This window comes from Amblyomma mixtum, chromosome 3 (assembly GCF_055824585.1).
Source record: "Amblyomma mixtum isolate Tamu chromosome 3, ASM5582458v1, whole genome shotgun sequence".
Classification (NCBI taxonomy): Eukaryota; Metazoa; Arthropoda; class Arachnida; order Ixodida; family Ixodidae; genus Amblyomma; species Amblyomma mixtum.
Genome location: NC_143014.1, coordinates 434,060,031 through 434,080,537, shown reverse-complemented (window position 1 = coordinate 434,080,537; position 20,507 = coordinate 434,060,031). Strand labels below are relative to the sequence as shown.

Here is a 20,507-nt window from a genome sequence, read left to right as displayed (position 1 = left end):
GGCTTCTTATTTGCGAGAACTAGTTTATACTTTGTTCAATTTTGAAGCCATAAGCAACGGAGTGGAGATAATTTATTAAAATGCATTCAACTTTGTTTTTCAAGAAAGCACCGCAGGATGAAAAACAGCACATACTACAGATCAAACAACTTTGCGCCACTGCATGGACAATCTATTTTGCGAACTGTAACAGCACATAGAGATTCGATATTGTACGTAAGAGGTGCAGTTCTACGATTGGAAGTTCTTGATGGCCGATCGAGAGTGCCCTCGCAGCTCTTCACGGTCCGCGCGGAGGCCATGGTGGTGGTGACCACTGCCCCGGAGGAGGACGCCGTGCACTGGCACTGCCCCGCACTGGTGGAGCCCGGAGCCGGCTTCACCTGCCACCTGAGTGTCAGCGCGGGGGCAGACATGACGGCCGACGTGGACCCCGGCGACGGCTCCCGGCGCCAGATGATGAAGCTGCCCGGTGCGTATGCGCGCATGCCTTTCTGAGGGGCCGAGAGGGTATCTGGACAATGAGCACGCAACAGAAACGAATGTGCACCTATAGAAATACCATAGACTCATGCTCTGCTCGGCAACGTAGAGTGGCAATGTTGGTCGGGATGAACGAAACTACGGCAGGCATCCCTTAAACGCCAACACTTATTTATGTTTCTTTAAAGGGGCCCAGAAACGCAATCTTAGTTGACTGTTTTGCCTGTTGATCGCATACACTGAGTTACAATGGGGCTATTAGCGTCGGTAATACCGCGTATATTCCATTTTTTTAATATTTTAATATCCTCCCAAAAATAAATTCATGGCTCTGACGGTGTCCCCACACAGTGGCGGGTTTTAGCAGCGGATGGCAGCGGATATGACATCACCTGGCGCGAGCTTGATGGTTGGACAAACAGTAAATATATTCCAAATTGTGGGAATATATAGAGACACATTTTGTCACCTGTCGGTGTTTTATATTACATCAACAAAAACAACTTGTTCCTCTTAGATGAAAGCCCTGCAAAGCCAAAAAAAAAATAAAAAAACACCACCAGGGGCTCTGGCATGGAAACGACGCTGCCAGTCTCAGCAAGAACGAGTTACAGAGAGCAGGCAACCATGGAGTGCAAACTTCCGCGACGTGCTCTGGCAGGCTGTTTTGATTGGTTGCGCCAGGTGCCGTCATTGGGAGAGCGAAATAGGAGTGGGAAGCCCCGCCAAAATCGAGTTGAGGGCAGCGTTTTGTTTGCTTGTATTTTGAAATTTCTTCATTGAATAACTCCCGTTCCTGTGCATCGATTCCTGTAATTCTTTTTAAGTCAGCATCTGTGTGACATAAAGAATCCACCAGAAGTATGGCCGGTATCCCCCCAAGCAGTGTTTCACAGCCCCTTTAAGTATTCATTAAAGTACCTGACAGGTTATGGTTATGGTGACCAGCCGCTGACCCAAAAGACGCGGGTTCGATCCCGGCTGCGGCGGTCGCATTTCAAAGAGGCGAAATACTAGAAACCCATGTACTGTGCGATGTCAGTGAACGTCAAAGAACCCCAGGTGGTCGGTATTATCCGGAGCCCTTCACTACGGCGTCCCTTACAGCCTGAGTCGCTTTGAGACGATAAATCCTATAAACCAAAGCAATCCTAAAAGTTTTCATTCAGGTTTCATCCAGTTCGAGTATTGCGCATCGAGCAGATGGAGGGGGAGGGGCGGGGAGGGGCGGGGGTGTATAGAAAGGTGCCAGTAAAAAAAGCAACCAATGTAATCCCTGATACGCCGTTTTCATTAACTACAACGCTTATGCCAGCTTGCTTCAAGAGCTGGAATGGCAACAAATCACGTATCAGCGATTATCTTGCAGTTTTCTTCGTGCTTCGCTTGACCTTAATACTTTTTACATGTCACAGCCTTCGTTCGGTTGTTCAAACCGAAACAGCATTAGAGAAGAAATCATTTAGCGGTCAGAGGCTAATATTCCGCGATGCTCCCTGTATTTCAATGTCTTATAAGTCACTACAAAGAAGAAAATATGCAACAAAATTTAGCTTTGAAGGAGGGCAGAAAGTTGGGCAAGTTGGTAAACATTCATGATGGGTTTCAAAGCGCGACAAGACGGAGACGAAAGGAAAAGAACACACACGACAAGCGCTTGTCGTGTGTCTTCTTTTCCTTTCGTCTACGTCTTGTCGCGCTTTGAAACCCATCATGAAAATTTAGCTGTCTATAGTCATTCGAAAATAAATCAATAAATAAATTGCTGTTTCAAAAGCCAGTGCTTTTGCTCATCCGCATGAACTGTGGTCGACGTCTTTATGACGTCTTCATGCTTCTTGGCGCGTCCACTTCCCCCCTACTCAGACGTGGTGCCGGTGCCCGTGGGCGAGCCCGTGCCGCAGTTCCTGACGGAGGACGTGGTGGTGGACGAGGACGACTCAGCCGACTCAGGCGTGCTGCCGCAGGCGCGCGTGGTCCAGTCCGCCCAGATTGACGTCATCCACGGTTACGGCACCACCGCGGGAAAGATGGACATACTGGTGGGTGAGCTGCCGTCTAAGCAGCACTCACCCCGCAACCCCCCCCCCCTCCTCTCTTTGACCGTTAAGCCCAACATTATGTGCCCCTTTTTTTTACCTTTATATGGCTTGGATCGATAGATTAGCGAGCTCTTACCTTTCTATGGCTTGTATCGATATATTGGCGAGCTCTTAAGGCTAATACGCAACTTGCAATGAAAACGGAGCTCCTTAAAAATGTGCGGTGTAATCCGTGCTACTCCTGGATTACTGCGCCTGTTCCTAATGTTCATGAACTATCGAGTCCACTCTGTCAGTGCTCTGGTTCGATTTCGTGACAGCGAAGTTTCCCGCGCGTCCCGCGAATTTCGTTGTAGCGGGATTCGACTACTCTCGAACCTCGTTATAACGAAACGTTCTATAGCGAAATAATGTATATAACGAAGGGATGACGATTCTCCTTGGAAGCTCGGCCAGCATATGCTATAACGAATCTACGGCTATAACGAAGTAATCGCCAGGCTCCCTTCATCTTCGTTATAACGAGGTTCGACTGTATATCGGTTTGCTGCCTCCGAAAAACGTCAGTAGGTGTTCAATGCTCTGCCTCGTCAAGTACTTTTGTTGTTGCCCTTTGGGCCTTCGCGCCCGAAGACCTGTCGCAGCTAAACGTACTTCAAAGCCATTGCCAACATAACACACAACTGAAACGACGCGAAGTCCAGAATAGAGCACTGCTCTCAATGCGAAATCGCGCCTCATAAGCGGCTCAACTACGTCAATACTTCAGACATACTTAATCCTAACCTCCTCCCCGCAGCTCCTTCGTCCCACCTGCCAGGGCTGCACGTTCGAAGCCAACAACGTCACCTGCCACGAGGGGGCGTCGCTGTGCTCGCAGGAAGCGAACTGCCTGCGCGACGACCAGTGCCCCAAGAACGAGGTCTACTCCATCTACAAGATGGTCGAGACCATCTCCATCATGGTCAACAAGGGCTACTTCGTGCACCGCCTCTCCAGCCCGGTACCCGTCGTCTCTGGTACGACCCAGAATATTCGTACTTGTTATACGAGCGCGTCACCTGCGGCCAAGGATCGCAGGTCAGGGAAAGATCCTGCAAAATTCAGCTGCCGAGTGCAGTTGACACTGGTGACGTCTGCTTGGTGCAACTGCACAGAGAATCCGAGAACGATCGAAGACAGTGATAGGCAAGCTCAGGATGTACCCAACAATTCTAAACGAAAGCATTTTTGAGCGGGACACCGTTTGTGAACGCTTTTTTTTTCATATGATGTAAAATTCTACTATAACAATCAATATGTCCCCAGATCACCCGACTACAGTCTTGTATTTTATTTTTTATTAACGTTTTTGCTGCCGTCAAAAGCGTTCCCCATTGGCCTTCTATGGCAGTCGTAACTGTTCGATGCGATCGATGGAAGCACTCTAAAACAAAGATTTTGCTACATATCAGAAGAATAGACCATTGCCTTCAATATTTCCATAAAAATATCTCGCAATTTTTCATGTAACGGGAAAGAGTTTATGAACGCAATTTTTTCATATATTCTAATATTTCCCTATAAGAATCAATATATATCCGTAGATTTCCAATCGGCAGGCTTGCATCTCTTTTTTCCTATTAACATTTTTACTATCTTCATAAATATCCCCAATTGGTTTTCTATCTGACCCGACGGGAGCGATGAAAAAACTTTAAAAGAAAAATTTTGCTACGCGTCTGAAGAATCGACTATTACCTTGAATACTGTCATAACAGCAGCTTACAATATTCCAATATTCAAAAATGTTATCCAAAAAAGCTAGCCATGGCCAATGCGCGCGTAATGTTTGTTACTCATACCAGGCGATTTGAATCCCCGAAGTTGCAGTTTTTGTTTATTTCTTTTCCATTTTATTGATTTATTATGAGCCCAATGCGTACATCCGACCTCATATAGGCATGGATATATGAGCCTGATATTAATGAACTCAATCTGGTATTGAATTCTGCTCACACTCGTTGAGGACGCATACACCACTCCAGCCCACAGTTATCTGCACTAGTACATGTACACCATTCCAGCCCGAAGTCCGCTGCAATATACAAATTTGAGCCACCTAACAGTTCTGAGCTTAACGCGCATCGGCACTCTCTTCTTTGCGACACAGGCGACATCCTGGGCTTCACCACATCGGGCGGCCGGCTGGCGTACCGGGCCACACGCACCGGCGAATCCTCGGACCTGGTACGACGGAACCAACTCAAGGGTCAGGCCGTGCGCACCGACGACCTGCTGGTGATGGGGCGGCGCTACCTGCTCGGGGCTCTGCTCACCTCACCAGTAAACCTCACCTACGACTACCTATACGTCGAGCCCGGAGCCTACGAGTTCAGAATCAGTGAGCATTGCCTTCCCTACGTCCCGTGCACCTTGATGTTACAGTCGCGACGGACATACTGGCATTCCCGCGTATTCAGTTCTTTACAAACGCCGTGCAAGTACTCAGATAGCCTTATGTCTTGGGGCGGCGATGAAACGGCGAGTGAATCTTCATTAAAAGCTTAGTCACCCAGCTCATTAGGAGGTAGAAAGCCATGTTTATAATCTAACTGTCAGTTTACTGGTCGACTGTAAGCGCGCAAAGACTACCCAACAAAGTCACGCCTAGACAACTAGCTTTTGATCTCACAGTTCCTACGATAATAACTAATGCGGATAGAAAGGAAAGCCGGTATGCATGTGTACTGGTGTTTGAGGTTTCTTGACCGAAGACAAGGGTTCATTTTGGTCACCACAAACTAGGGTAGCTCAGCAAAATGTGTTGCCCAATGCTTTGCCGTAGAAGACTGTGAAAAAAAAAAGTGGTAGGGTTTGAATGTAACTAAACCGAGTAGACGTGCGAAAGCATGTTTTTAGTCCGGTTGGCTCACGATTTTGCTTTGCTCGTTCGTCGGCACGTCTGGCGACGATATCAGACTCAGATTAAGCTCTGATCGAGGTTAAGCCTGTTGACGCCGCAGATGGAAGTTGATTAGGACGATGACGTGCAATGCACAGCGCGAGAGTATGTTGCAGTTTAACACGAGGCATGACCGGCTGGGACGATAGCACAGTGGTCTCGTGCAGTGGCCAGCGAAGCTGATCCGTTCGCGTCGCCACGGACTCGAATCCCAGTCGCGGCAATATTCATTTTATTTCTGCATGGGACTGTTGCTATGCTAGGTTTTGCCAAGGTCACCTTCAAGGTCAAGCTTCACACAAACCTCGTGCAGTAGTGCTTTTGCACAAAGACGATGTGATCTAATTAGAGTCGTTAGCAAGATATTTTTAATAAGTCCTCGCTGCCTTTGCAGGCCTTCAGAACAGACACCACGACACCACCGTTCGCAAGATGGCGGACGTGAGCAGTCAGGAGAAGCTGACCAGTTTCCGCCTGGAGGTGTCCAGGAACCAGGTGCCCACGGGAACGGAGGTCGAGATCACTGCGCGCATGTTTGGAGGCAGTGACGTCACCATGGTGTGGAATTTCGGCGACGGCCACACCACCAAGGAGGTTGTCAAGAGTAAGTTCCGCTTGCTTGCTCGGTGGTCATCATCATCATCATCAGCCTGACTACGCCCACTCCAGGGCAAATGCTTCTCCTCCAATTAATCCTGTCCTTCGCCAGTTGTGGTCACCCTATTCCCGCAAATTTCCTAACCTCATCCGCCCACCTAACTTTCTGCCGCCCCCTGCCACGCTTGTCTTCTCTTGGAATCCACTCCGTTAACCCTTAAGGACCAGCGGTTATCCCACCTTCACATTACATGCCCTGCCCAAGCTTACTTCTTCCTCTTGATTTCGACCAGGATGTCAATTACCCGCGTTTCTTCTCTCACCCACACTGCCCGCTTCCGATCTCTTAACATTATACCTACCATTTTTCCTTCCACAGCTCGCTGCGTTGTCCTTAACTTAAGCTGAACCTTTTTCGTTAGCCTCCACGTTCCTGCCCCATAGGTGAGTGCCCATAGGGATACTGGTATACTGACATTCATGATCTGAGATAACCTGCCATATGCGCTCCACTCCATTCTTATTCTTCTAGTTATTTCCCTCTCATGATCTCCAGCACCATGGCGCCCAATTTGACTTGCAACGCGTCCTTTGTGAGCCAACTGAAGAAATATGAACCTGATTTGCAATACAATCTGAGCGCTTTCTCAGAGAGCATCAAACTTGCGCAAACCTTCATTTTTATTTGTTATTTGCATCGACAGTTATATGTATAAATTTCCAACACCACAGGGCTCTCACTGCTGGGACTACTGAGCTCCTGCGTCATCTGGTCCGTTGCAGCTCATACTGAGCTTGAAACTAAATAAGATCAGCTATACTAAAGAAACTAAGACTGGTCACGCGCTTCTGGCTTGTCGTCAAACGTGTGTGGCATATAGAACAGCACAACAAACTTCCAGAATGGCAACGGAAATGTTTCCGGTTCTGAAATGACCTTTCTGGGCGAAAAATAACGCCTGCATAGTCCATACCTTTCATCTTTTTTAGAAAGGAGAAATGAAAAACATGACAGAAATATCTACGGCCTGTTCCCCTGCCAAATGTTCAGTCGGTAAAAGTGGCTAAAGAAAGTCGTGACTTTGTGCCCGCTTTTAAACTTCTTATTAAAGTTCGCGGCTGCTTTTCTGAACCCTCTCGAACCCTCTTCTCTGCGCGTGCATCTCCCCGCAGGCGTCCTGGCGGGACAGCGCTTCTTGAAGACGCACATCTTCAAGGAACCTGGCACATACGTGGTGCAGGTGAACTCTTCCAACCTGCACGGGAACTTCATCGCCCGTCGCAGCATCTCGGTCCAGCGACCCGTCACCGAGGCCTGGGAGCTGTTCACCAATTCACCCGTCATTCTGCCCGGTGCGTATTCTGGACAGAATATAGCGGTGCGGAGCGGGGGGATACTCCCTTTTTGCACCCATACAGGCGTATTCGTGTATAGAGTTACATGAAATGATGATCATTAAAACCCACCATCATCATCATAACAACACACTCTATGCACGAATACGCCTATATGGGAGTAAAAAGAGAGTAAGCACTCCTCTATTGCCCACTCCCTTTTATGTGGCTGCCCATGGGGCCAGATACGACAGTCTAAACACGAATATGCCTATATGGGAGTAAAAAGGGGAAAGCTGTCCTCTAGCGCATTACCTTTTATAAAAGAGTGGGCTACAGAGGACAGCTTACTCCCTTAGGCGTGTTCATGTATAGAGTGTAATGATGATCATTAAAACCCACCATCATCATCATCACAACACGCTCTAAACACGAATACGCCTATATGGGAGTAAAAAGGGGGTAAGGTGTCCTCTGGCACACACCCTTTCACAAAAGGGAGTGAACTGTTTACTCCTTTTTACTCCTCTCTGTTTAGAGTGTACCGTCGCTTTTATACACCGCTGGGAGACTAGAAAGCAGAATGCACCTAGCTTCGCGGCTAGGTGGAGTCCGGAACTGAAAAAGGTTGCAGCTGCGCTGAGTGTTTCGAACCGTTACGTGCGGGCAGCAGGACACTAAGGACGACTCCGTATAACTGTCGTTCTCGGTAAAAATTGGTTGTATAGCGTTTTCTGTTCATGTTGATGTTCGTCGGAAAGCAAAATGCTCATTTATTGCTGAGAAAATTGGATTTAAGGATGAAACTTTTCTTTCTGGCATTTAATTACAACTCGTGGCGTCATGACCAAAAAAAAAAGGACTCAGGGATCGTCGTTTGGAAGTGAATGGCGGCGTAGCCTAGCCTCAGAGACCGGCGAGTGAGTTTATTGATGTTACAGCAGTTTGCCTACGAAAGCGGCCGATGGTGGCGACACCTGCATTTCGTTTATTGAACTCTTTTAGCCTACAAAGCTCCGTTTATGCTCTCACCGTCGTGACTGCGCGCCATGCTGATTGAAAAAATGAGGTGACGGCAAACATGACGTCATGACAACGCGCATTGGCCAGGATTCTAATCACGATTGCTCTGAAATTGTAACTATAAATAACTGTGCCACCCTTTCTTCGTTTTGGTGACCACGTATGGCCTATCTCGGCGCAGAGGCCATCTACCTAACCCTGACGTACCCCAAGACGGAGAAGCTTCCCACGGACGCCGTGGCGCGGATCATGTTCGGCGACCGGCAGAAGACCAAGTGGAAGGTGCCCAGCGAGTCCGCAGAGAAGGTCTCGCAAAAGTTCAGCCACGTGTACCTCCGCCCGGGGTACTACAACGTCGCTGTCAACATTTCCAACCTCATATCGCACTACGTCCTCACCACCAGGGTATGCTCTACTTCCAAATGTTCGATAAGTACCTGTATTCCACACTGGCAATACTCAAATAGCAAAGCCCCAAACCTGTCAACACGAAAAGCCACCCAGAGCAATGAATAGCTCGAACCAGTGAGAGGTCTTACTTGCCCTTTCCTGCCAACTAGTTTCAAGCATAGGAAGTATAAGCCTAACAACGACCCAGTAACAAACATCCTTTCATGCCCACGCCCAGGTACTTAATAATGGTAGTGGCCGTCAGCTAATCAGCTCAGTAGCTTTCCTAATCGTTAGAAATATTTTTTAATACGCACTTTGCTATATGTGCCGGTTATAAGAAAGAAAACGGAGCCAAGAAAATGCTTCATCGACTCGAAAAAGACAGCGCACGCAGTAGAGAGTGCTTTCCATCTGCTAGCATTATAAGCCAGGCGTGATTTTAAGGTGATCACTTCAGGCTTAACCTACTTATATTGAAGTTCCCGAAAACGGTTAATTTTTGAAGAAAGCTGACCTAAATACATATATATGCATATCTAGCCGCTTGGTTCATCTATCCTATATGGTACTTTTTTACTGTGGATGCATAAATAGATCATCACACCAGGAAAAATTCCTTGCTTCCGTTCGGTCATAACAACCGCGATTACCTTCAAAGCGCGTTAGACTGCACATATACCAGCGTATGTAAGCCGTGGTATAAAACAACAGTGTGCTATAGGTAGAAAAGGCAATTCCCCAAAAATTTTCCGCTCCCGGCTTTTCTACCATTCTCTGTGACTCACTTGTAAAAGCAGTGGACACAATGCAGGTGGAGACTGCCACGCGTACCACGGGTCTGGTGGCCAAGGTGCAGTTCCAGCCTACGGACGACGCCCCGCTACGGATTGGCCTCGGGTCGGCCAACGACATTTTCCCGACCACGCGGCCCGTCGTGTTCACCGTCAAGACAGGATCGGGTGAGGGCGTCGCTGCAACAACCCTCCTTGGCATACATGTTGTTACTCTAGGAATCAGCAGCCATTTCCTGGTGGAACATTCCATACGTCAATTCCCACAATGCCGTGCGTTATCTTTACGGCTCGCTTGGAAAGCATATGGAATATGCGGAGTCTATACGCACAACAAAACATACGGAGAATTCGAAATACATACGGACTCCGTACGGCATCGTACACAGGACGCGGAAACCATATGAAAGAGATTGGGGAACCATATATAAAGTATATGGAAAGCGTACGGATTCCTACAAATTTTCCATACTGTAAAGAAAGAGTCCATATTTCGAACATTCAATATGCGCAGCTCATACGAAATATTTAAAAGGAGGAGGGGGGGGGGGTGCTATTTGCTGCATGCAAACACTCATACTAAACAGGACAAAGAAAAGAAGGAAAGCAAATGAGGAACTCGCAGTAAAGTTTATTTCAGGGAAGCATAGTTTAAAAGCTGTAAAAAAGAAACGCTCTGGCAGCTAGAGGCTACTTTTTTATTGTAAACACCACGTGCCACACTGAAGCGTTCTTAAATACTGCAAAAGATTGCAATGTCTGTATTTCAATCTTTTAATTAGTCACGCTACTACGGCGCCGATAACTACCACGGCGCGCATGCTTGTAATGCTTGGCAGTGTAACTGGCTTGCACAGTAGATTTTATGCCGTGCCAAAGCGAAATTAAACACCTCAGACCTCTCCAACATATATTTTCCAGCACACAGTCCTCGGACTATACACGTCTGAAAGCTACAGTGTGCTTTGCGGACTGTACAGTGTTTTTGTTTTTATCATCGAAATTGTCCATCGTAGCATTTCTGGTTAATTACGGTGTTTATTATCATTTTTTAGTTTAGTTTTCTTTCCTGTTCTGAAACATTTGTGGTGCTTGAGCTGCCATCGTGCAGCGCCTGTAGTTTTACGCATACTAACACTTAATGGCATCTTATTTCCGAACAATACTGTTCGACCAACTTGTGTTTGCAATGAGTATAATGCATGTTTCCAATCAAAAGGCATCCATGCATTGCTGGGAGCGTCGCCTCGATACTTCCAACAATCCGTGCGTATGCGTGTAAGAAAACAGTCTCTGCGCCGAAAAAAAAAAGGTGCATCCCATTTGGTCCTTCTGGGGACTAACGTGATGATCACGTTCCTGCAGGGGGGCCACACAGACTATACGCCAGGTGTCGACAATCTAGTAAAAGACCTTTTTTGTTTTAGAATTCTTCTTTGCGGACTATACAGAGTGTGCGGACTATAGTCCGGAAGTTACAGCACTTGCGACGGAACATTGTTCGGGCTGTGCGGACGTAGGGTTATCTCGGCGACGGCAGCCTGCCCTTTTCGGCTTAGCTCCAAGAAGCGCATGTAATTGGCCCAATATTGGAAACGTATTGGTAAAGGCCGGTGTATAGTGTACTGCTTGGGGCATTGCAGGCATTTGAAAATTGAAACAGTGGGGAAAAAAAGTGACAAGTCCCTATTAGATCATGACATCATTCGGCACAAAGCTCTTCCTGACATTACACTGGCGCCTTTGTCCGCAGGCATTGTCGAGATGTTCATCATTGAGACCGCCAAGGGCCAGCTTCTCGCCAACGGAACGGGAAAGCAGCTCAAGTACACGCTCGACTTCCCTGTGGTGAGTCTCGTCACTCTAGAGTCACGCTCAGCGTTTTCGAATGGCGTAGGGGGATTTTCGGCCGCCGCTGTAAAGTCGGTTAGGGGCAGCTAGTGATCAGTGTGATCGTGTTCGAGCTTAAAAACGACGTTGTTCAGACACAGTTAGGATAAGCACCTCGGTGGACTACCAGGCTGTTCGCTTGAATACATGGCTTGTGGCCGAGCACCCTCTCCGAAAACCAGCATGTTTTGTCGGGTGATAAAAGTCTGACTCTGCCCTGGTTTTATATTAAAGTTTCGATGAGCAACAAATTACAAGTTAAACAATTTTTTTTTTCAAATATTTCGCACTTTTTATTCATTATTGCTGCATTAATTAGCACAGTTCTACGTTACCTCTTGTTAGCGTGACTTTTCTGGGCACTACGGCCGAGGAGAATTAGTGAGAAAATGGCGAACGCACTAGGAACGTCTCTCTAATTATCAGAAAGCGAGTCTATAGAGACGTGTGATAACTGTAATCCTGTTTCTTTTGCTGGGTGCAGCCAGGACAGCACGACGTGTTCGTCTACGCCTGGAACCACGTCCAGCACAGGACGGAGCCTTTCGTCGTCAGTTTCCGCAGCATGGAGCCCATCGAGGGACTGGATGTGTACATGAACGAGACGACACCCAAGGTGAGGCATGCGTCGTAGTGCGCTCAGAGAAGACGCTACTAATTAAAGAGTCCACTGTAGAAACCCTGAAAGGCTCCTTTGGCATTATTCATTAACAGACGCCAAGTTTTCGTCGCTGTTTGTTTTGGTGACTCGCTTTTCCCAGCTGCTTTCTGCGCAGTAGAAAAATTTATTCACAAAAACGTAGGATAAAGAGGAGAAAATACAGATTTTGGGTGGAGTCCTTATTTCAGGACCCCAATGTCCACCGTTGTTGCTCTTGCTTACGATATCAGATTACGCTGGGTCGCCAAAAATGAGCTGTGCAGGGCAGACTCCCATTGTTCCTCGGATTGATGATTGTCTAGTTCGGGGGGACCAGGGCAGCCCCATGTTACATGTTATGTTGTTGGAATTCCGCCACACCAGGGACAGATTCCGTCATATCTAAGGAAGAAGTGCTCAGCAACATCGCGAGAGGCGGTGAGCGCCTCATTATGGCACTTGATCTGAAAGGCGCTTTTGACAACGTTTTTCACGACGCCGTCTTGAAAGAGCTTAACGCCCTCGATTGCGGACCCAAGACCTTCAACTACATCTGCGCGAGCACACATTCTAATGCAAACCACAAGGCCTAGCGCTGTTTGAAAATGTAAAGGCAGCGCCTATATGAAAGGAAACGCAATATCCACATTCGAGCAGTTGTTGTTTGCTTATAAGTGGGAGTGGGAAGCACACACTTTCTCTGTTCTTAACAGTTTACCCTAGAACGGATAATACCCATGAGACATTTTCGACTTTAGGGCAGAAGCAACAATAAGAAACGTTCCTGTATCCCAACTTAATATTCCCTACCCATATCTTTGTCAGCCCCGAGCAAAATCTAGTCCTGTAAGCGTTAGTAAAAGTTCTAAAATATGTGCGTGTTCTCCTCACTGCACTTAAAAATATAATTCTGCAGCCGTAGGTCCTACAGTTCTTCTTACACTAGTTTTCATCATGCTTTCTGCTAAGGTCCTCTGAGGGGAGACAGGAAGTAATTATACCGGCTCTTAATTAAGGCGGGGAAAAGTTTCAGCGCGAAGCAGGAGAACGGCTTTAGACCTCGACCTCTCTCCGCCTTTTTTTTTTTTTTGGCTTCGCGATGAGGTGTGACCGTTTCTCGCGTTCCCTCTAAGTATAACACATACTGTACATGCACGAGAGAGTGCGTATTTTCAAAATATGTACAAATAATACTGCGGTATATGCACTAGAAACTTAGGCGCTATTCGGGCACTGTGAGCAGGAATCTGAAGTTCGACAAATCAGCCAACTTTTCAGGCTTCTCAGAGCGTCCCTTTTGTTGCATAGTGCTTGAAAAGCTAACACGGGATCACAGTGAGTACTCTCACTTTCAATAGCACCTAGGCTTCAGAAGTGGTGTGTTTTTTAAAGATCCCGCAAAAGACCACTGTTAAATATAATGTAGTAGTATGGGGAACAGGATTCTCGCGCGACAAGTGATTCGGGCCAATTGCTTCCATGTTTGTTAGCTATCACCTGCTATGACTAGCACACATCACGGCACGCGAGTCAGACTTTCATGTCGACGAGTGTGGTCTGCAGCCAGCTTTTGTCCCCGACAGTACGTGAGGCCTAACGAGGACATTCGAGCTACCTGTACAAGTTGCTAAGTGTTCTTCACCCTGTCTCACTCATTGGCCCCTTGCAGGACGAGCACATCCGCAACTTCATGGTGACCTTTGACCTGATGGGCACCGACACGTGCGTCGTGGTGGACTACGGCGACGAGTCGCCCAAGCGAGCCTACGGCTCGCGCTCCCAGTGCTTCACACGCTACCGGCCCGACCAGTTCCAGCTGGAAGGGGAGCTCGAGAACCCCATGTGGCTGCAGAACATATACGAGAGGGGCTACGACTACGTCTTCACCTTGATAGCCTTCAACGACATCAGCGAGCAGACGAGCATACTCAACTTCACGGTGAACAACGAGCCCTGCAAGCCGCCCATCATCAAGATAAGAAACCAGGTGCTGGACCCCGCCAACGCCACCGTCTTCTACAGGTTCGTATTAGCGGGAAGCGGGCTAAGAATTTAGATGGGAGGACAGTTAAGAAAAAAAAAAGTGGTTGGGTGTTAACATAGTTAAACCGAGCGACGTTTGAAAGGATGTATTCATTCTGAGCCTCTTTTTTCTGCCATCTACATATGCACGCAACCGCATTTATTCCTTTTCATCTTTACACCCTTTCTCCGCTGGGCGGCAGCTGGCGCTGCACCCTCCTCCCATTGGCTGCAGCTGGCGCGACGCTCCTCCGAACTTACCCGAGCTTCCTCCTATTGGCCACAGCTGGCGCGACGCTCCTCCGAACTAACCCGAGCTTACCCGAGTTACTCCGAGGGTTCACACAAGGTTCCGGGTTGGGTTTGACCCCGTTAAGTAGTGCTTTCGTACTAAAATGGCAGAACGAGCATTACCTAGCATGCGCACTAACTGCTTCTTGACTGAAGAACGGAATTCTCAAATCGTTGCCCTGTGATGGTCATGTGAAAGTTCAACCTGTCACAAGAAATCCGACTTTCTCGATTCTAATCCTTGTTTCTTTCTCACGTGTGGAATGTGTCATGAATTTCTTGTATACATCCGCTTAACCAGTTCGGTCGGCTACCCACTGGTGATACAATGGGTGCTAGCTTTCTCTTGGCCTGGTGCTCGGCTTCTTTCGGGTGCGCCGCCGCGGTGGCTCAGTGGCTATGGTGCTCGGCTGCTGACCCAAAGGACGCGGGTTCGGTCCCGGCCGCGGCGGCTGGAATTTCTTTGGAGGAGAAATTCTAGAGGCCCGTGTACTGTGCGATGTCAGTGCACGTCAAAGAACCCCAGGTGGTCGAAATTTCCGGAGCCCTCCACTACGGCGTCTCTCATAGCCTCAGTCGCTTTGGGACGTTAAACCCCATAAACCAAACCAAACCATCTTTCGGGTGTAATGCTTGGAAAATGGGTCTTTGACACCATCCTGTGAAAAGAAAATACCTTGTTCCTTGGCGTACTTTAGCCGAAGCTGCCCTTGCGCCATTAAAATTCGTCATCATCATCATCTTACAATCGCTCCTTGATTATTTTTTTTCTGTTTACGTAATCTTTCTTTCTCTACTTGAAAGGGGCACTGAAGTGCAATTCCTGTATCAATGTTTCGTCTATCTCTGCCGTTATTCTTCAGACTCCGCCCGGTGGAGCTGTACACATTCACCTCCGTCGAGTGCAACATCTCCATCGACGTGACACGTGCGTGGGAGGCCTTCCTTTTGAACGAGACCGGTGACCCGATACGACAGATTGACCTCACCATGCTGGACTCACGGACCAAATCAATGATCTTTCTACCGGAGTTCTTCCTAGAAGCCGGAATGTACAAGCTGCGCTACAACGTCAACATGAGCGGTAAGTCGCGTGAATATGTGCCTCTGCAGTTTGGGGCCTTAATTCTTTCCTTAAAATCATGCAAACCCGCTCCACTCATTTCATGGTAGTTAACTGTTCATGCACCCCCAGTATCTCCTATATACAATTTCATCTTCATTGACACGATTTGGAGCTGAGCTGGGAAATCTCACGTCTGTTACTCTAACCCCTACTTCAATCGCGGTCTTTTATTTTCACCTTCTTACAGCTCTTCCCGTATCGATCATAGTCGCAAGGTTTGTGTACCCAGCTGCCGCATAAAATTGCATATCAACGCCTTTCTACTGATAACAGCACCAGACTGGAACTACTCCCCCGCCTCAATCGCCCCCATTTTTGATTCTGCGTCATTCAGAACGGTCATAATCAACATTTCTTAATATTTTGAGTTCCTACTCATCTGTCTAACGCCCTAAAAGCAACGGGAGTATTGAAATAAAGAAAAAATAAAGACCTATCCCAAGAAGAAAGGAATATAAACACCTTCGTGTCGACTCTCACGAGATGAGTGTAAAGGCTAACAGTATTGCTTTTTAAATGCCTTGCCTTTCTTATGCATCATCCTCATCATCATCAGCTTGACTACGCCCTCTGCAGGGCAAAGGCCTTTCTCATGTCTCTCCAACTAACCCTGGCCTTTGCCAGCTGCGGCCACCATATCCCCGCAAACTTCTTAATCTCATCCGCCCACCTAACTTCCTGCCACCCCCTGCTACACTTGCCTTCTCTTGGTATCCACTCCGTTACCCTTAAGGACCAGCGGTTATCTTGCCTTCACATTAAATACCCTGCCCAAGCCCATTTCTTCCTCTTGATTTCGACTAGGATGTCATTAATCCGCCTTTCTTATACGTCATGAGCAAATTTTCTCGACATCTTACTCCGACTCTGAAGAGCTAGACGATTTCTGACGGACCTCTATTCTTGCAGCGCCGAGAGCTAAGCCGCCCATGTTCCACAAGCGCTTCGCCGAGACTTACATAGAAATGAAGCCCTCGCCGCTGCTGCCCCAGATGTCCAACGGAGCCCAGTCCAGAATAACCAGGGGCTTCCCACAGACGCTCACGCTAAACCCCGGCAACTACTCAATCAATCCGGACGACCCGTCAGATAAGGTAAATCTATGCCACCTCGACTACGAAATAATGCACTGCTTGTCGCGCACAGCAACCAAGAGACTGTAGAGCCTTTTCAACGAGACATTACTTAAACAGCCCTGACTTCATATCCTGCCTGATGAGTAGTGTGTGCTCGACCCTTTATTGAAAGTTCTAGCTACTGGCTGGAGTCTCTTCAACAGTGATAAACCCATGTTCCGAAAAGCAAGCGGAACAGGGAAATGTGCTCTCGTAGCAGTGATAGCGCCAAGGAAGGGCCAGAATATTTTTCCAGACACACCAAAATTTTCCAGACGCTTCCTTCAGACCCTGACTTGGACGACGTTTCCTCAAATGCGGGCCGTATTAGACTGCCTGACTAGTAATTGTGTCTGTGAAGCTTTCGCAACTGGGTTTTGTTCATAACCTATTTTTTCGTAGGAGGCATATCAGCTATTCCTAAAGTTCGCAACTTCCGCTGCAGGCGTAAACGTTGCCATTTTTGTTTCTTTTTCAGCAAGCCGCAGCAGTGCCGCAAAAGGCGTAAAACTTCGTGTATGACCTAATTAGACTGCGATGACGTGTTTACTAGGGCTAAAAGCGATCACCATTCAACCTTTCGTTTACATTTCGGTAACAAGAGCTCCCTGCTCTATACGGTAACTCCCCGTGCTGTTGGTGTTGGCAGAACTTCAGCGTGACCTGGTTCTGCCGCCGGGTCCCGAACGAGGTGATCAACCGGACCCTGGCGGACGACGAGCACAACGTGACGGAGCCCCTGTACCACCGCATGCGCCACCTGGCGAACATCACGGCCAAGGGACACGACTTCGACGTGGCCGGGTTCATGGCGACCGAGGGCATGGAGGACGGCGGAGGCTGCTTCGGCACCGGACCAGGTCTGTCTGCTGGGATCCCTGCGAAGAACGCATATATTGAGGCGAAAGCCTTTAATGGCTCATACTGTCTTCCGTTAACAAAGCGTGACACACGCTTTTAACTCGGAAACTAAAAAAGATAGAGGAAAACCAATGGTTGCTTCAGATAGAGGCGGAAAAAATGAACCTGTAAACCAAGTTTGATGACAGTAGAGTAATTAGTTAATTAATTGTGGGCAAAAATGTCGAAATTGTGTCGAAATAGCGCGGACGTCGATATAGCCACGGGAACGATGTGACGTCACATCCACCGGAAGTCATCACGGCATAGTGAAAATTGTCACAGAGGGATCGGAAAAACGTCAAATTTGTGTCAAATTAGGTGTAAAAATGTGTAATTTAGCGTAATCAACATTTAAGATCCCCGAAAGATGTATAATTTGGGTATCGATATAGCCATGGGAACAGTGTGACGTCACATCCACCGGAAGTCGTCACGGCATTGTGTTCTCGGCTTTCGCCTCTCAACACTGTTGCCAAAGTGTCCTCGCAATTTTTTATGTACTGTATTGTTCATTTATCGCATACCTGCATCCTTATATCCTTACAGCAGGAGGACGCAAAACCTAGAAAGAAATTTACAACAAAACAGAAAGAGAAAGCCTCAGTATTAGGCAAAACTTATAAGACCATTATTGCGTGAGAAAATGTATCAGTATTAGTAATGGAAACAGCTCCCGGAAGCACTCTTCCGTTTTCGGGCTGGTGGTAAAAAAAAAAAGAAAGAACAATAGCGGTGCGGGTTACTACCAACTGAACATCGTACTCGATTTTTTTATCGTGGCCCTTTCTTCGCGAAGCACGAGAAGCAGATTTCACGTATTTTTCGCGGTCCATGCCTGTACGGGACTATAGTAAATGCTGTAAAACAATAAGACGAAGCTTTTTCTGACGATCTTTCCATTCAGGCTGCTAAATTTGGTGGTATCTTTCAATTGAGTGGAGAAGCCAAGGAGCACATCTGGAGATAAGGTTATGCTCATCCTTTTCAAATCTTTCTTTTTTCGAAGTTATATCAGAAATTCACAGTTCGAATTGTGTCCATGTAATTTGCTTTAAAGGAGGCGATTATAGAGACTTCTTTTATGGGTGGAGGATTTTTACAATTTTTTTTTCATAAGTCCAACATTTACACTAGATGCATAATATGTCCCTGTCACATGGGCATTTTGAAGGCTTTCTAATTGATAGTCTACTACTCAACGGCCAATTAAGCGCTGATACACGGTCAGCTCTAACGGTCATAGATTCAATGGTATATCGAGTCAACAGAGCAGCGCGGAATTGCATCGAGATTTCGAAGTCATTCGAGCGGCGGCGATGTGCACTCTCAGACTTGGGGCTCTTGCAGCTGCGCAGTGGACAAAAAAAACAGACCAATATAATTGCTCAAAAATTATTTAATTTCAGAATATAATGTATTGTGCAGGAAAAACGAAATATAGCCCGGACACAAAACACTCCATCAAGCGTAATATTGTCAGCCATACAAAAACACTAGACACTTGCTTACTCAAAAGTGCGCGAGTGCTACGACAGCTTGTTCAAAACAACGCTATTCATTTTAAGAACAATTAATATTACTCTACTGAATAAACATCTCGTTTGTAACCTTTCCCATTTTTAACTTCTGCGCTGATCGCATCCATGCCTGCAAAATTATTAGCGGTGACGGTGGCGCCACATCAGCTCGGTGTGAAACAATGGAATCTCTCGACGGAGATCAAGTTTGCCATATCGCAGCTGCACAACTCATTTCAGCCGTATTGTGACTAAGAATCTCGTAGGCTTCGAACTCAATAGCATTTGAAAGTGGCCGTGTGACACGAATCTTAAACCTCGTGTTAAATTCAAGCCTGCTTCTTGGAGGACTAACTTGAAAGCATTTTTGCGTGAATTAGGAACAAATGAGGCAGTTTGGAGCTTTGTTTCACGCCTTTCTATTGCGCAGGACGAATCAATATCACGGGTGGAGAACTCGAGTGGAGCACTATAGTGTTCTACAAACCTAACGTTACGTACGAGATCCTGGCCAAGCTAGAAAAGCCTGACCGACCGCCATCTTGGGGAGCCATACAACTGGTGCTCATGGAGAAAGTTCCACCGTCCATCAGCGTCCAGTGAGTCATTTCTCTTGCACTCATCCAAAGACTGTCTGTTGTACTTATTCCAACAGGATGACGTATGACCGGAAGAGTACAAGGTCGGGCTTAGTGATACGCGAACTAATGAATTTACACTGAGGACAGTGCTCAATGGTGGAGACAGCTTAGCCAATGAAAGCCCCGATTTGAATATAGAGGTTTTGAGGCCAGTTGGTTGTCTTGGAAACTTTGTGCAAGAACAAACAAGGTTATGAAAGAAGGCTCACAGGCGCCAGTTGACAGCTGGGACCGTAGTTGTAACAACTAATTTCATTTTTATTTTATCTGCTCCTCTGCATTGGTATCTGCTCCTGGTGAAGCAGCCCGTGGAAGGTGACATCATGCTGGCCGTGGCAGAAACTTTCCACTTGCATGAACGAGCCTCATGCCCATGTGGCACTGACGGACCGGCGCCGACGCTCACCAATGACAGAGCATGACGAAGCATTTGAGAACATATTTTACGAGCTTCACCAGCGCTAATCTCCTCTCGGCAAATAAAGTGTGTGGTGGTTGTGTTACAAATTGGCGGAGCATGGTCCGCATGACTGTTGCCAGACTGGTTGCATCTAGGGCGCCTCAATGCAGCTCTTTTGGTAGGATGGTGACATCTTCGCCATATCGGCCGGGGCACGGACTTTATTCTATTCTTACTGAAATCAGAATCTTGGCGTCATTGACACATGAGAGCGTCTAATATTACTTCCAGGTACCGAATTCTTATGTTATATTACATTTTAGAAGCTTTCTGTCTATTGTAGGGAGTCGGCGA

General features: G+C 47.3%; 1 protein-coding gene across 1 annotated transcript in view; it reads left to right on the top strand.

Annotated features, from left to right (window-relative positions):
* Positions 1-20,507, top strand: part of LOC149358170 (polycystin-1-like) — an 80,594-nt gene that overhangs the window by 21,998 nt on the left and 38,089 nt on the right. Inside the window, exons 4-18 of the mRNA XM_089585090.1 lie at positions 277-472; positions 2,350-2,525; positions 3,325-3,544; positions 4,678-4,908; positions 5,864-6,073; positions 7,240-7,419; positions 8,606-8,829; positions 9,629-9,776; positions 11,362-11,456; positions 11,983-12,114; positions 13,808-14,160; positions 15,315-15,535; positions 16,487-16,671; positions 17,342-17,552; positions 19,543-19,711. Coding sequence (XP_089441216.1) covers positions 277-472; positions 2,350-2,525; positions 3,325-3,544; positions 4,678-4,908; positions 5,864-6,073; positions 7,240-7,419; positions 8,606-8,829; positions 9,629-9,776; positions 11,362-11,456; positions 11,983-12,114; positions 13,808-14,160; positions 15,315-15,535; positions 16,487-16,671; positions 17,342-17,552; positions 19,543-19,711 — 2,951 coding nt within the window. The remainder of the gene's footprint in view (positions 1-276; positions 473-2,349; positions 2,526-3,324; positions 3,545-4,677; positions 4,909-5,863; positions 6,074-7,239; positions 7,420-8,605; positions 8,830-9,628; positions 9,777-11,361; positions 11,457-11,982; positions 12,115-13,807; positions 14,161-15,314; positions 15,536-16,486; positions 16,672-17,341; positions 17,553-19,542; positions 19,712-20,507) is intronic.